Source organism: Protomyctophum parallelum (assembly GCF_964188405.1).
Source record: "Protomyctophum parallelum genome assembly, chromosome: 8".
Lineage (NCBI taxonomy): Eukaryota > Metazoa > Chordata > Actinopteri > Myctophiformes > Myctophidae > Protomyctophum > Protomyctophum parallelum.
In genome coordinates, this window is record NC_139703.1 from 19,390,960 (window position 1) to 19,407,985 (window position 17,026).

At 45.4% G+C, this 17,026-nt stretch overlaps 2 protein-coding genes across 2 annotated transcripts in view; both read right to left on the bottom strand.

The window, feature by feature from the left end:
- shisa4 (shisa family member 4) overlaps positions 1-17,026 on the bottom strand; it is a 59,772-nt gene that overhangs the window by 28,675 nt on the left and 14,071 nt on the right. The window lies entirely within an intron of this gene.
- lmod1b (leiomodin 1b (smooth muscle)) lies at positions 9,491-15,325 on the bottom strand. Its single transcript, XM_083771439.1, has 3 exons — positions 14,757-15,325; positions 11,447-13,177; positions 9,491-10,357 (listed from the first exon to the last, which is right to left on the bottom strand). Exons 1-3 carry the CDS (start codon positions 15,054-15,056, stop codon positions 10,331-10,333), a joined length of 2,058 nt encoding a protein of 685 aa, XP_083627565.1. The 5' UTR covers positions 15,057-15,325; the 3' UTR covers positions 9,491-10,330.

The following is a 17,026-nucleotide window of genomic DNA, read 5'->3' on the forward strand; positions in this document are numbered from 1 at the left end:
AAAATGTGTATTTTTGTAAGTAAGCCTTGCCGAGCCATGAGGCCCATAGGGGCAGGAGCCTATCTCATGTTTCTGTAGCGTGAGGCAGCTTGAAGTATACGTATTAAGTACACCCCCTGGACATGACGCAGGAACTTACCCCCAATCCAACCATTGATGCTGAGTGCCAAGCAGGAAGGCACTAGATCCCATTTTTCTTTGGTATGACATGGGCAAAGATCAAACTAAAATAATGTGTAACAAAAATAATATAAGACTGCTCAGTATAAAAGGAACACACCTGTGATGGATAAATCCAGCAATGTGGGACTATATATTTAGCTATTAGACACATCCCATAATTCTACATAGTTGTGCATAGATATAATCACTTGTGATATTGTTCCATTCAGGCTTACAGCATTGAAGTTGTGACTTGCCATGTGAAGTTGTGAACATACCAGTATAATTTTATTGAAGGTATACAGGCTGTGTAAGGTAATCATTCCATATTAAACATAACATCAGCAGAGTGCCACTTGGAACATTTTATCACATTAGATTAGAAATTACATTCATTTTAAAGTATGGAATAAGTCAACAAAACAGTTGTACATTGCTGATAGAAGCCATTAGTTACTTCATAAATCCCCAACGATAAGACGTGTAGATTTATTATGTAAGACTATCTAACTAAGATATCCAAAAATCCAGCCTAGAATAACACAGAATATCAGATAAGATACTAAAGGCCAGCCATCCCTTCCTTCTGAAAACGTCCATCCTACCAAGTCTTTCATAATTGAACAGGTTCTAATGCCTGCTTTCCAATGTGTGTAAGTGTAATGTACGGTAATGCATGTGGGTAAACTCTAGCTCTGGTCCATAGCTCTAATGCGTTGCATTTAGACTGAGCTATGTTACTCTCGACTTCCGCCGCTCGCATGAAAAACGACCAGCCTCTTGGCCTCTTTCTGGCCAAAAAGTACCGTTTATACATGTGGTGGGGGGCTCAGAGTGCTCTGAGGAAAGTAGGCTTTCTAATGACACAACCTGCCTTTGTTTTGGTGAGTATAGCACCAAAGATGAGAGGCTGGTCTGCATTCATGCGAGCGGCGTTAGTCGAGAGCAACATAGCTTTAAATTTAAAACGCATTAGAGCTATGGACCAGAGCTAGGTAAACTCTTGCCTGAGATTGTCTTGAGATTTGACAATGAAACAAACAAACACACACACACACACACACACACACACACACACACACACACACACACACACACACACACACACACACACACACACAAACTTTGATTCACTCATTTATTTTTCTTCTGCTTAACCACACGATATATATATATATATATATATATATATATATATATATATATATATATATATATATATATATATATATATATATATATTAACAAGTGAGAACTTGTACCCAACACATGGCAAGAAACCCAAAGCCACAACAGCTATGTCACTATTGCAACACCCACAACACCATCTTACACACTTACATTCGTAGTGTTCGGGACCTATCTCCTCCTATCGCGCCGAACGTCAAAACTCAACACCACCCGCCAAACACTGGCACTGGCACTGCCACCAAAAATGCCTCCCTTCCACACTCACGCCGCCAATGCATTTGTTTACTACAAACATTATCGCCCGAAGCACCCACACCCCCGGAACACTGTTGCCCTTTCACCACGCTAAATTCGCCAGGTCTATGCAAGTGAGCACAAATTACATGTGAGAAAATTCATTCACAAGCCCACAAATGCCATTCAAATGCCATTCAACACACACTATGACTCGCTTACAATTCGCAAACCTGGCAACACTGCCCTGTCTTCTAATAGGCCCACACTAGCTCTCAGAATCTGATTCTGATCTCCCGCAGGAGAAGAGAAACAAGGAAGGGGAGGAATTGTAGCCTCACGATTTTGCTTATTCCTTCTAAATCTCTGTATTTAAAATATAACTCACTCAGCGAATCTCTTAGTTACATCAACATTGTACTTTGTCAGTAGTTTGTTTGTGCCTAAATATTACGATTACACGGATCGCTTTGGCTATTTTTGCCTGCCAGCCAACTGCCGAGTACACACGCCTGCACACACACGCACACGCACGCCTGGCTTGCACACACACACACACACACACACACGCACGCCTGGAAGCCACGATCTCTCTCTCTCTCGCCACGCCTCTCTCTCTCTCGCCACACCACACACACACACACACACACACACACACACACACACACACACACACGCAGGCTATACACGGCGGCGCCGCGGCAGCGAGACAGGACGTTATAATCTTGAGTTTCATTAAATAACTGTCTTTCTCCGCACGCGCACGTGCGCACACAACATTATTCAAGTGAAATGCGTAACGGCAATATTGGGCTAATATAGGCTACCAATACAGGACGTTATAATCTTCACTTTCATTAAATAACTCTGTCTTTCTCCGCACGCGCACGTGCGCACACAACATTATTCAAGTGAAATGCATAACGCCAATATTGGGCTAATATAGGCTACCAATATGTGGGTAGCCTACGGGGATTTACCCACGGAATGAATATATATATATATATAATATATATATATTCATCTATACCAGGGCTGCCCACACTTTTTTTTACTTCAGAGCTACTTTCAAAACGAGCAGCTCATATACCCACCAAATAAAACTATCATCCCATTGCAGAAAATAGTTACAAAATGTAATTGAGGCTACATACAGTGGTGTCACCTTCGTCTGTACCAGGCTGACTTCTATAGGTTTTGAAAGGTACCTTTCTTTTTTTATGTCAATCAATCAAGTCATCTCAGGTCATCTCAAGCGGCAGATGCAAAAATAGTTTTTTATATTAAAATTATATATATATTTTTAGGGCCATGTCATGTGCTCTACCTGCAAAGCCTTTGTGATCTATAACTTTTGGGCACCGCTTAACGTCAGATCAGGGGTTTTGTCGGCCAGTGCCAAAAATGCTCCCCGACAGCATAATCGGAGCAAATACCGGGCAGTGTGTATGAGCCATAACGTGTTGACTACACTACACTACACTAATAAGGACAAGGACACATAATAACTAATAACCCATCCGTTACTACATGTGGAGTCAACTCCCGCAATTTCCTTCTTCCCATAGTGCGCGGCAACGTAACTCTGGGATGAGTGGCGAAATTCTAGTATATATATATATATATATAATGATGAAATGATGAAACAACCACAAAGAAAACCTCCTGGCATTTTCGGAAGTTTGCTATGACAGGTCCAGCTACATCACACATTCTCTACAATGTCCCTTATGATAGTAAGGGCCAAGAGCTCGTCCAACTAACTGACTCAGTATTTCCTTACATTAATCTGTCTATGTCACCACACTGCTCTGTGACAGACAGTGTTTAAGAACTGCACATGAGGACACGTTGAGCTGTTTGTTATGCCTTATGTAAACCGCAGGTGAGCTGTCTATTCTCTATACCTGTCTCCCGTTTCGCTCTCCATTCCAATGGGACTATTACTGCAACCACTTTGGCACAGGAACCTGTTGAAGATATAGATATGAACAGGAATGTACTTTATGTGTGCACATGAATATATACTACAGATAGGCCTATACTTATTACTTAATCATCCTATATATTCATCTTATATCCGTTACCTTCTTCAGTTGGTGCTTATCGCTCCCCCTGATGGAGGCGAGCAGTTGTTCCCTTTAGCTCTTGCTGGAGACTGGCCCTTTGTTATCCATGGGGAAGGGGGAGGTGGAGGTGCCAGGCCCCCAGATACCCGCTTCAGTTTTGGCAATGCCCTGGGTGAGACCATGGGGGAGGGTTTCAGGGATGCCCTGGGTGAGACCATGGGGAAGGGTTTCAGGGATGCCCTGGGTGAGACCATGGGGAAGGGTTTCGGGGATGCCCCTGGGTGAGACCATGGGGGAGGGTTTCAGGGATGCCCCTGGGTGAGACCATGGGGGAGGGTTTCAGGGATGCCCTGGGTGAGACCATGGGGGAGGGTTTCAGGGATGCCCCTGGGTGAGACCATGGGGGAGGGTTTCAGGGATGCCCTGGGTGAGACCATGGGGGAGGGTTTCAGGGATGCCCTGGGTGAGACCATGGGGGAGGGTTTCAGGGATGCCCTGGGTGAGACCATGGGGGAGGGTTTCAGGGATGCCCTGGGTGAGACCATGGGGGAGGGTTTCGGGGATGCCCTGGGTGAGACCATGGGGAAGGGTTTCGGGGATGCCCTGGGTGAGACCATGGGGGAGGGTTTCAGGGATGCCCTGGGTGAGACCATGGGGGAGGGTTTCGGGGATGCCCCTGGGTGAGACCATGGGGGAGGGTTTCGGGGATGCCCCTGGGTGAGACCATGGGGGAGGGTTTCGGGGATGCCCTGGGTGAGACCATGGGGGAGGGTTTCGGGGATGCCCTGTGTGAGACCATGGGGGAGGGTTTCAGGGATGCCCCCCCTGGGTGAGACCATGGGGGAGGGTTTCGGGGATGCCCTGTGTGAGACCATGGGGGAGGGTTTCGGGGATGCCCCTGGGTGAGACCATGGGGGAGGGTTTCAGGGATGCCCCCCCTGGGTGAGACCATGGGGGAGGGTTTCGGGGATGCCCTGGGTGAGACCATGGGGGAGGGTTTCGGGGATGCCCTGGGTGAGACCATGGGGAAGGGTTTCGGGGATGCCCTGTGTGAGACCATGGGGGAGGGTTTCAGGGATGCCCTGGGTGAGACCATGGGGGAGGGTTTCGGGGATGCCCCTGGGTGAGACCATGGGGGAGGGTTTCGGGGATGCCCCTGGGTGAGACCATGGGGGAGGGTTTCGGGGATGCCCTGGGTGAGACCATGGGGGAGGGTTTCAGGGATGCCCTGTGTGAGACCATGGGGGAGGGTTTCAGGGATGCCCTGGGTGAGACCATGGGGGAGGGTTTCGGGGATGCCCTGTGTGAGACCATGGGGGAGGGTTTCAGGGATGCCCTGGGTGAGACCATGGGGGAGGGTTTCGGGGATGCCCCTGGGTGAGACCATGGGGGAGGGTTTCGGGGATGCCCCTGGGTGAGACCATGGGGGAGGGTTTCAGGGATGCCCTGGGTGAGACCATGGGGGAGGGTTTCAGGGATGCCCTGTGTGAGACCATGGGGGAGGGTTTCAGGGATGCCCTGGGTGAGACCATGGGGGAGGGTTTCGGGGATGCCCCTGGGTGAGACCATGGGGGAGGGTTTCGGGGATGCCCCTGGGTGAGACCATGGGGGAGGGTTTCGGGGATGCCCTGGGTGAGACCATGGGGGAGGGTTTCGGGGATGCCCTGTGTGAGACCATGGGGGAGGGTTTCGGGGATGCCCCTGGGTGAGACCATGGGGGAGGGTTTCAGGGATGCCCCCCCTGGGTGAGACCATGGGGGAGGGTTTCGGGGATGCCCTGTGTGAGACCATGGGGGAGGGTTTCGGGGATGCCCCTGGGTGAGACCATGGGGGAGGGTTTCAGGGATGCCCCCCCTGGGTGAGACCATGGGGGAGGGTTTCGGGGATGCCCTGGGTGAGACCATGGGGGAGGGTTTCAGGGATGCCCTGGGTGAGACCACGGGGGAGGGTTTCGGGGATGCCCTGTGTGAGACCATGGGGAAGGGTTTCAGGGATGCCCCTGTGTGAGACCATGGAGGAGGGTTTCAGGGATGCCCTGGGTGAGACCATGGGGGAGGGTTTCGGGGATGCCCCTGGGTGAGACCATGGGGGAGGGTTTCGGGGATGCCCCTGTGTGAGACCATGGGGGAGGGTTTCAGGGATGCCCTGTGTGAGACCATGGGGGAGGGTTTCAGGGATGCCCTGGGTGAGACCATGGGGGAGGGTTTCAGGGATGCCCTGTGTGAGACCATGGGGGAGGGTTTCAGGGATGCCCCTGTGTGAGACCATGGGGGAGGGTTTCGGGGATGCCCTGTGTGAGACCATGGGGGAGGGTTTCAGGGATGCCCCTGTGTGAGACCATGGGGGAGGGTTTCGGGGATGCCCTGGGTGAGACCATGGGGGAGGGTTTCGGGGATGCCCTGGGTGAGACCATGGGGGAGGGTTTCAGGGATGCCCCTGTGTGAGACCATGGGGGAGGGTTTCGGGGATGCCCCTGTGTGAGACCATGGGGGAGGGTTTCGGGGATGCCCCTGGGTGAGCCTCTCAGAGACCCACTGCCGCCACTCTTGGGAACGTCCAGTTATCAGGATGGCTGAACCCATTTAGGCCTGACGTCGAAGTTTTTAAAATGTCTTCAAAATCTTGATAGTTTTCTGAAAAACCTTATGTTTCTGTATCAGTGGTGCTCAATATTTCATGTCAAGGACCCCAAAAATCATATGTAATATGCCTCCGCCCCCCCCATCTGATTTTTTTTTAAATATATATATAACTCAAAGATTTGAGTTAAAATGTTCACTCTGTAACAATATATTCAAAGATGTGAGGCTTTTTCAAAAAAAGCAGACCTGGCTGTGCTATGAGCTTGTAGATCTGCTATTTTTCAATAGCTAAAGTATAACATAATGCCAAAAGGGGTTCCCGCCCAAAATGGGTTTAACCTATGATAAAAACCAAACCTGCAAATGTATCTATACAATGAAAAAAGCTCCCTGGCATATTTGCTTAATGTAAACACTGCTTACTGTAACTGCAACACACTAGACTAGACATTATATTCTATGTGTTTACAGTAGGTAAACGTACTGGAAAACATTATTATAGTGCAGGGATATATTTGCAGAGTATTGCTAAGTGTTTTGTGTGCTCTCCATCTGTTTTGCTGTGCAAGGCCAAGGGTCCAGGCAGATGTATCCTTAAAAGGCAGTGAGCGTAGTAGGAGCAATCAACCAAGGCATTCCATCAGGCTGCGATTAAGCTACATAGGACCGAAAGTGCCTTTCCATTAAACACTAGCCAGCAGCAAACTGCTAGAAGTTAGAACCCTTCTGCACTCAAACCTGTACCAGGGATTGGCTCTCGATCTGAAAAGTCTTTTATAATGTGATATATTAGGATGGCAAAAATAATACCCTGTGTGTTTCTGAGAGGCTGCTTCGATCTCCTCTTGGCTCTTGCGAAAGATTGAATAAGGATGCGATAAAGCTGCAAGTACGCCTTGGACGGAAAATGTTTTTCCTGGCACATACGCCGACTGTGGTGGACCACTATTTATGACCTGATGGACTCGCTGTGAATGAGATCCAGTTGACAGAAAGAAAGAAAGAAAGAAAGAAAGAAAGAAAGAAAGAAAGAAAGAAAGAAAGAAAGAAGAAAGAGAGAGAGAGAATACAATCTAATCTATCATTAGAATATCTGGGGTGACGTAATGAATGGCATGTCAATCGATAAAAGCAAACATTCACATCAATTGTCATTTTGTCTATGGATGCTTTTATAAATTGAGTAATCATTTTCATTAAAACGTCAAACTGCAAACTAATACAAACCTGAGAGCTCTGCAACAATACCATGAGAAATGAACAAGGACGGTCTTAAAATTAATAATCATAGAGGCAAAGGATAGGTTTTCCCCATGCAAGCATTATGCATTAATCTCCTTTGAGTCAATACAAATTATACTAACAAGGGGTGTGAAAAGTGTAAGGGATTAGTGGTGATGCTGAGATCGTACCTGAAATTACTGTTTCCTCTGACTATGCCACCTTTTAAGCCCAAACCTGAACACGAAGGGTTGGGTCGGGACAAAACTGCATGTTTTTTAAAGGGCCTTGTGCAACCAGATCTTATTTGAATGGAGACAATTTTAATTGGGAGACAAGAAATACTTTCCTTCATGTGGTCTTTATGTGGGTAATATGTGTTCTTAGATATTTCAGTATTTCCATGTCCATGGGCTCACTTCCTTTCTGGACTACATCAAGGACTGTCTAAAGAGGACGGATTTGTACAACTTCCTGGTCTCAACTGCGCATGTTTCTTTCCTGCCATGGAGCAACATGGCGTCGCCCGAACGGTCTCCGCGTCTCGTCCTCTTTAGACAGTCCTTGGACTACATGTTGTCTCAGTAACAGCGCAGGCACATCTTCGCGCACAGCCGTGGACAGAGGAAGCTGACGTCATGGAGCCCATGGACACTTCGAAATACTGAAATATCTAAAAACACATATTACCCACATAAAAAGTGTTTCTTGTCTCCCACAGAGGAATGAGGAATATTCCCATAGGCCAAAGCAGATGGTACCCTGCTGTCCTATCATGTCCTGTGTCCCAAAGCCACCAGAGGCATCAATCCTGGCACCATGAGGCTGGGCTCACAGGGGTGCCTTGTGTTAGCGAGCGGTACGAGTGACGGACTGCGATATAGTCTCACATGAATGATCAAATTGGATTGGGAGTCTAGGACATTCTTTGAAATCCTGTGCATGTCCATATTTAGTTCAGGGTCCTTGAAAGGCAAAGGGAAGGGCTGAGGTTTACACAGATGTACACTACAGAGTGGTATTACACAGTGAGACTTCCAATTCCAAAATCATATTGATTATTTTCTTGGGACCAGTTGCCAATTATTTAATTGATAATGTCTCTGTCAAACGGCAACAGTTAGGAATTCTAAACTACATTTTACTGCCAAGACAGTTATGTCAGCTGACATTAGGAGTGTTTGCTAATTAATTAATCTCCTCCAACAAACACATTCAAAATATTTGTGGAATGTACAATGCAAGAAAGAATAACATTTATACACAGGAACTATAAATAGTGCTAATAATCCGACTGAGGTCGTGGAAAAGGAATCAATAATTTGTTAACAAATGCTGGTGTTTTGAACAGAGTTTCAGAAGCAATGTGATGGTGATATGTTTCTAATAACGCCTGCTAGGGCATGCATACATCATCTGTGATAAATAAACGTAAAAAGTGACAATTTATGGACATCTAGTGGTCAAAATAACGTAAACGCAGGATGACCCTGTTTTCCAATGTCATACTGTATGTATCCAAGACAGCAAGAGACAGCAGGCCATTAAATGTTATGTTCCAAACTTTTAGTTTATATTACAATTTCATACCATCCATTAATTTGACAATAGACAAAAAAAAGCCTCATCTAGAAACCGTTAAATCACAACCAACGACATTTTCATTAAAGGGACATTTCACCCTTTTTGCAAAAATATATATGTTAATGACGTTTAGAAGATTTAGAACACTTTCCTGGGGGTCTTTGTGTGTGTAATATGTGGTTTTAGATATTTTAGATTTTAGCAGTGAGCCCAGTGTCTCTGATGTCATGGACTCGGCTCACTTACTTCCTGGACTACAATTCCCATAATGCTTTGGTGCACTGCTCCTCCTTGTGGATAGGGTGGGGGGCTGTCTTACTGAGACAACATGTAGTCCAGGAAGTAAGTTTCACTGCTAAAATCTAAAATATCTAAATCCACATATTACACACATAAAGACCCCCAGGAAGTGTTCTAAATTTTCTAAACATCATTAACATATATATATATATTTTTGCGTGTGTCCCTTTAACACACTTATAGAGTTGGTCAGAGGCACAAATAAACAGATACATAAACTTTCCAATGTGTAAAACCTTGCCTGAGATTGTCTTGAGATTTGGCAACGAGACACACATAATAAATTGAATTGAATCACTCATTTCTTTTTCTTCTGCTTATCCACACACTGTGAATTTATGAAGTTGACACCCCATTTTTATTAATTCCCTGATATTTATGTCATTTCAGATTTCCCCTGTTTATGTAACATTCCAAATGACAAAATAAAGTGGATTCTCTCTCCACAAATAAATAACTGGTCAAATTATTGTTCAATATATAAATGCTAGATTTGTATATACCGGTAAGCATTTATAGTATATTTTGAACCTCTTACTAAGCTCACCGCGCACTCCAACCACACTCACATTCAACCACATGTACACAAGCTGGAGTCACTTCTGAACCGCTTCATATAATCTAGTGCAAATAACAGGCTATGGTGTCAAAATGGAACGAAGACAAACAACCACGAAAAAACTCATTTCCTGCTGTTGGCTATCAGAGGCTCCCTCTGCATCACTCATTCTCCACCATCTCCTTTTGGTCCAGTGTTTTAGGGGAGAAATCATAGTGAGGGCCACTCATCCAACCGATGGACATTGGTTCACCTTCTCCCTACCCCATAATCTGTCTATGTCACCATGCACATGGCGTTGTGACAGTGTTTAAGAGCGGCACATTGGGATATACATTAGAGGGGTTTGCTATTCCTCTGTAGACCTGTGTTGTGAGGTGGCTGTCCTTTCCCTCTCTCCCGTTTCTCTTTCCATTCCAATGGGACTATTACTGCAACCACTTTGGCACAGGAACCTGTTGAAGACACATATATGAACAGGAATGTAAAGTACAGTATGTGTGACAATATACTGCAGATATAGAGCGCCGAAGTCCTGACGTCACTCGCTCGTCCTCTCGATTTCCCCTGGTTCACGGAAGTAATTTCTCTATGGAGAATAACATGGGGTTATCTTAAAATCATTTCATATAAGCATTGTGGTCCAAAAATAACCAAGCTGTCTTGGCATTATTGTCAGGGAGGTGTCTCTGTATCGTTTGTGACAGTCAGTCACTCATTATGATACAGATTGTTTCTAGCGAAAATGTAACTAATTCAGTAGCAGTAACAATAGCATTTTCTCTCAGTCTGTTGATTCTTCATATCCATATGAGTGAAACGGCCTGGATGACATGTTTATTTTTCACATAAAAACACAGTTCTTATATGAGGCGATCTAAAATCCCCCTATGGGGATTACAATGCAAATAAAAAGTACATTAACTCGTGGATTTGCGCCCTGTACCGATATTGACGTCAGACTTTGGTGCTCTACAAAATCATCATGTATATTTTATCTTATATCCGTTACAGTGGTGGAAAGTAACTAAGTACTTTTACTTAAGTACAATTTTGAGGTATTTGTAATTTACTATTTCCAATTTCCAATACTTTTACTTATACTACATCTCAGAGTCAAAATTTGTACTTTTACTCCACTACAATTATTTGAAAACTTTAGTTACTAGTTACTTTGGCGATTTAAATTTTGATTAGAAAACATACATTAACCACTTCAACCCTATACATTTTGGCCATTTGAAAATAGCCGATCTACAAGCTCACAATGCGTCGCAACGCAATGCATTGTGAGCTTGTAGATCTGCTATTTTCAACAGATTTTGTACACATTTTGAAGTGAAATGGCACATTCTGCACAATGAGTACTTTTACTTTTACTACCGGTACTTTAAGTGCATTTTGATGCCGATAATTTTGTACTTTTACTCAAGTACCTTTTCAATTCCGTACTTTTACTTGTAACGAAGTAGTTCTAAATTGCAGTATTGCTACTTTTACTTAAGTAAAACAATTGAGTACTTTTTCCACCACTGATCCGTTACCTTCTTCAGTTGGTGCTTATCGCTCCCCCTGATGGAGTCGAGCAGTTGGTCCCTCTTGCTGGAGACTGGCCCTTTGTTATCCATGGGAGGTGGTGGAGGAGGAGGTCCGCACCCGGGCGGAGGTGGAGGCGGCGGAGGTCCGCCTCCAGGCGGAGGTGGAGGAGGTGGAGGTGCCAGGCCCCCAGCAGACACCCGCTTCAGTTTTGGCGAGGGCATGGGTGAGGCCATGGGGGAGGGTTTGGGGGACGCCCTGGGCGAGCCTCTCAGAGACCCCACACCACTCTTGGGCACGTCCAGGGTGCCCTTCTTCTCCCCGCCGTTGGCCTGCGCTTGCTTCTGCTCCTGCAGGCGCCGCTGTCTCTGGCGGTCCATGTTGCGGCTCAGGATGTTGGTCATGGTCATCCGGGGCCCGGCCAGTTCGAAATGGTAGCCCAGCTTCAGCAGCGTGGTGTTGTCCTTCAGGATCTTGGTCATCTCCATCTCCGTCTTGCCGCCGCAGATGTGACGCTGGTTGTGGAAGCGCAGCTCGGTGAGGCTGGCGTTGTGCTGCAGCGCCTGGACGAGGGACAGGATGCCCTTCCCGGTGAGATGGTTGGAGTCCAGGTTGACACTGGCGATGGTCTTGTTGTTGCGCAGTGCGCCCGCGATGGCGTACGCCACGTGGTCGTCGGCCCGACAGTTGGCCAAGGCGAACGTCTTGACGTGGGCGTTGCCATGCAGGGCCTCGGCGAACTGAATGAGGGTCTTGACCTTGATGACCTCGGAGTTGTTGACGTTGAGTTCGCCGAGGGACGGGTCGTCGCTCCGAACCTGCTCCATCAGCTCGTCGAACATGCTGGAGTCTTCGTCCTCCTCCTCTTCCTCTTTCGTCTTGGTTTTGGCGTTCTTCCCGGCGACACAGTTGCCCACATGCTTGGATTCCCCTGCCTTGCTGGGCTTTGTGCCTTCGTCGTTTGTGACGTTTCCCTTGCTGTCCTCTTTCAGGTCATTCTGTTCTGCTCTCTTCTCCCCACCGTTAGTGGCATTGTCTTTCACGTGGTCATCGTGTTTTACTTCCTCTTCATTCGCTTTCCTTTTTCCTTCTTTGTCGTCTTTCACCTGCACATCGTCCTCTCCTTTCTCTGACGTCTGTCGCTCCAGTTTCCCATCCGGCTTGTCCTTCTCCACATCTTTCTTCTCCTCCACTTTAGCCTTCCTCTCTTCTGATGTACTCTCTTGGCCCTGACCTTCATGAGCCTTGCTCTGTTTCTCAACCATCTTGGAGACAAGACCACCTCGTGTCCTGACGTCTTCTTTCCTGTCCTTCTCTTTGTTGCCTCCCTCCTTTTCGTTTTTTCCTCGCAGCTTGGAGATAATATCTTTGGTCTTGCTGTCGTCTCTTTTCCTGCCGTCTTCCTTCCTCTCCTTCTCTTCTCTCTTCTCTTGTAACTTGGAGATCATGTCTCTGGTCTTGTTCCCTGTGCTCTCCCTGTTGTCTTGCTTGTCCTTTAGCTTGCTGTCCTCACATTTGTCCTTTTCTTTGGTCTCGTCTTTTACGTCCCCGTCTTTGCTCCCCCACTTCCTATATCTATTGGAAAGGCCAGGCCGCTCCTCTGTGTTGTTGCTCTCCTCCAGCCTGTTCTCCTGGTCACTAGCTTGTGGAGCTCCTTTCTTGTGATCTGTGTCTCCCTCTTGACTCAGGCCCATCTTCCTCAGGTACTCCTGCTTCCGGGTCTCCCTCTTTGGCTCACCCTGCAAGACAAACAAAAGAATATATTAGCACACAATTATTATTATTATTATTTTTTTTAGAATTTAACGTTAATGCTTTACGTGACAGGGAAGTCAAGGGCTTGGTACAAGGGGGGTATTGGCCACAAGGGGCCCCTGTGGTCAAAGCAAAGCACCATGCAGTGTCATGGCAGCTGAGCTGAAGAAGATGAACCTGACATGGGGCGAGGCACAACATGCAGCACAAGACAGTTCCCGATGGAGGAAGAACGTTAAGGCCTTATGTCCCACCTGGTACGAAGAGGATTACATAAGTAAGTAATCTATCATGGTTACAATGGGTTTGTAGGAAGGGGGCGAGGCAGCTAAAATGAATATCAAATATCTAAATACTGAATATATCTAGTAACACAAAACCTGGCGGTCCAGGCACCTATAGGCTCCTAATGCAGCCTGACAGTGCATCGCACAAGTACAAATTTTGGCTCTGAGATGTAGTGGAGTAGAAGTAAAAGTACTGGAAATTGGAAATAAGTAAAGTACAAATACCTCAATAATCAGTAAAAGTACTTAGTTACTTTCCACCAGTGAACATAACCCCTGTGATATACAGTATAATGCCTAACCTGCACATGTATACAATGAAAAGGCTCCTATCGTATGCTTACTGTAAAGTTAAACACCGCTTAACTGCAACTCTGACCCACTAGACAAGATTATACTACATGTGTTTACAGTACGTAAACGCTCAGGGAAACAGTGAATAGCGCAGGGATATATTTGCAGAGAATATAGAGCTAAGTGTTTGATTTGTGAGCTCTCCGATCTGTTTTGCCGTGCAAGGCCAAGGGTCCGTGGCAGATGTATCCTTAAAAGGCAGTACAGCGTAGTAGGAGCAATCAACCAAGGAATTCCTACAGGCTGGGATTAAGAAAGCTCTGTAGGACCTCGTCTCTATCGACTTTAAACACCAGCCAGCTGGCAGCCACAAACTGCTAAAGCATTTCAAACCCGTACTAGGGGATATGGCTCTCGATCTGAAACATCTTTTATGTGATATTAGGATGTCAAAACCCTGTGTGTTTCTGAGAGGCTGTTTCTCCTCGTGTGAGAGAACGAATAAGGATGTGAAAAAGTCTGCAAGTAAGCCTTGGGGGAGGGGGGAGGGGGTGTACAATGTTTTTCCTGGCACTTTAAACTGTGGTGGACCGCTATTATGAGCTAATAGACTCAGTGTGCATGATATCTATGCTAGTTGGCAGCAGATGTATAATATCACATGAAAGTTATCATTATAGGATATTTGTGGACAGTGCGGGGGACTAGACATTGTGTATAGTATACTGCAACAAGCAAACAATTACATACATTGTCTTAATATAGTCAAATTACTACTGTGAAAGCTCTGCATATAAACAATGGCATACAAAAGTAATACAAGCGTGGTGTTCATAAAAAAGTAATAAAAGTGTGGTGTTTATAAAAATCCATCCATGTATAGAAGCAAATTAAAATGTTTGTCCTGTGAGGAAACATGAACAGTTTCTTACAAATGACAGATGTCAGTGTTTTTAGTGGTGATGTTTGAAAGTAACCATACCTCAAACGACTGTTCCCTCTGACTACGCCACCCTTTAGGGTCACTCTCTCGACGAGTGCCCGGTCTAGCGTCCGGGACATTGTTGGTTGCCGGTGGCTGTGTGGACAGGCTCTCCCCCGGGGAGATTACATCCTTCGGGTCGAGGTCTGGGACTTTCAGCATGTCCTTTTCCAGCTCCTCCATTTCCTCAGGGGAGAGGTGGGACAGCAGGTTGTCCAGGTCTGGGTCCTCGCTCACCTGGCGACCCGTACTGGTCAAGCCCCTCACCTTCCTCCTGGACATCTTGTCTTTTGTAGACATTGTCTAAAAGCTATGGTAAAGATGACACCCGTGGTGGGGGGCGGGGGGGACAGAAATAATTGGATTTCTGCCGGTATAGTGGTCGCAAATTCCCCTTTTATAATTAGAAAGTGGCGTTATCTCTCTCCCTCATGGAGCAAGCTGAGGAATATTCCCATAGGCCAAAGCAGATGGTGTCCTGCTGTCCTGTCCTGCTCACCAAAAAGCCACCGGAGGCATCAATCCTGGCACCAAGAGGCTGGGCTCACAGGGCTACCTTGTGTTCGGGGTACCAGTGACGGACTGCGATAGTCTCACATCATCAAAGTGGACTGTGAGTCTGGGACATTCTTTGAAATCCTGCGAAAGTGCATGTCCATATTTAGTTCAGGGTCTGCAGTCCTTTAAAGGCAATGGGGAGGGCTGAGGTTTACACAGACGCCACAGAGTGGTATTACACAGTGAGACTTCCTATTCCACAAATCATGTTGATTATTTTCTTGGGAGCCGTTGCCAATTATTCAATTTATAATGTCTCTGTCAAACGGCAACAGTTAGGAATTCTAAACTACATTTGCGAGTCAGATATGTCAGCATTCTTTAGGAGTTGCCCATCTAACTAATCTCCCCGAACAAACATATTCCCAACATTCTGTGGAATGTACTATGCAAGACAGAATAACATTATGTTATACAGGAACTATAAATAGCATTAATAGGCCCAAGAGATTGTGGAAAATGAATCAATCATTTGTTGACAACTGTTGGTGTTTTAAACAGTTTCAGAAGCAATGTGATGGTGATGTGTTGCTATAATAAGGCATTCAGACATCATCTATGTAAACTCAACTTAACAAATCTCTTAGAAAGTGACTATTTGTGGACATCTAGTGGTCAAAAGAATCCAAACACAGAATGGCCTCACTTTCCATTGTCATAATATGTGGAAACAGAAAAGACAGCAGACCAAGTAATGGTACGTTCCAAAGTTAAACTTTTATGTTAATAGAAATAAAAATGTTTCACTGAGTTTATATTACAATATCATACCATCCATCTGACAAGACAAAAAGCCATATCTAGAGACAGTCATATCGCAAACCAATGCCATTTTCATTAACACACTCATAGAGTTGGTCAGAAGCACCAAATATAAACAGAAAAGTAAATCAAACTATACCAGTGACTTCAAAACAAAATGTCCAGTGTTCTACTTGTGCTTTACAAAGGCTCAATACAACTGTGCATAACAAACACCGGGGCTGTAAACTAATGACATAAATGTTCACCTATTGTATGGGTTTGTACATACAATAAGGGAGACACAGCCAGTAAGTACCAGTGGTGGAAAAATAACCTTTCATTTTTTTACAAGTAGCAATACCACAATGCAGAAATACTATGTTGCAAGTAAAGGTCCTGCATTCAATGTCTTTGCTTGAGTAAATATACAAAAAACAGTATTGGAATCAAAATACACTTACAGTACCAAACATGAAAATATTCATAAAGCAGAATGGCCCAATGATATTGGATTGTATTAGTGCATTTAACATTTGAATATTGCAGATTGTAAAGAAAGGGACTGATTTCAATTACGTAATGTGCTGCGAGACAACTTAACAGATAATGCCATCATTTATCAGTTCACATATGTTTTGACAAGTTTAGTTTTTTTCAACCAAGGTTCATGTTTTAGGTTGTTATTAGAGAAAGTAAAAGATGAGTGTTATTTTTTTTTCATTTGCTGGTTTCTTTCGTTTTAGGGATTTTAGCTGTTTTTGACAGGGGGCATTCGAGCATGAGGCTAAATATGTATTTATTTGCAACATTTTATAGCGATTTCTTTTGTTTTTATTTACTATAGTCCTACTAGACCAAGAAATTACATCTGGCCACAGAAGATCACAGGATCTACTGGATGTGAAGGTAGTCTACTGGGGGGAAGCCACACTGTGTGTCATAGGCTCAATATGCCAGTTTGCCGCATT

Coding starts and splice junctions, on each gene's coding strand:
- lmod1b (XM_083771439.1), bottom strand. CDS start 15,056: ATGTCTACAAAAGACAAGATGTCCAGGAGGAAGGTGAGGGGCTTGACC. Junction 13,178..14,756: donor AGAGGGAACAGTCGTTTGAG/GTATGGTTACTT, acceptor TTTGTCTTGCAG/GGTGAGCCAAAGAGGGAGAC. Junction 10,358..11,446: donor ATAAGCACCAACTGAAGAAG/GTAACGGATCAG, acceptor TGTCTTCAACAG/GTTCCTGTGCCAAAGTGGTT.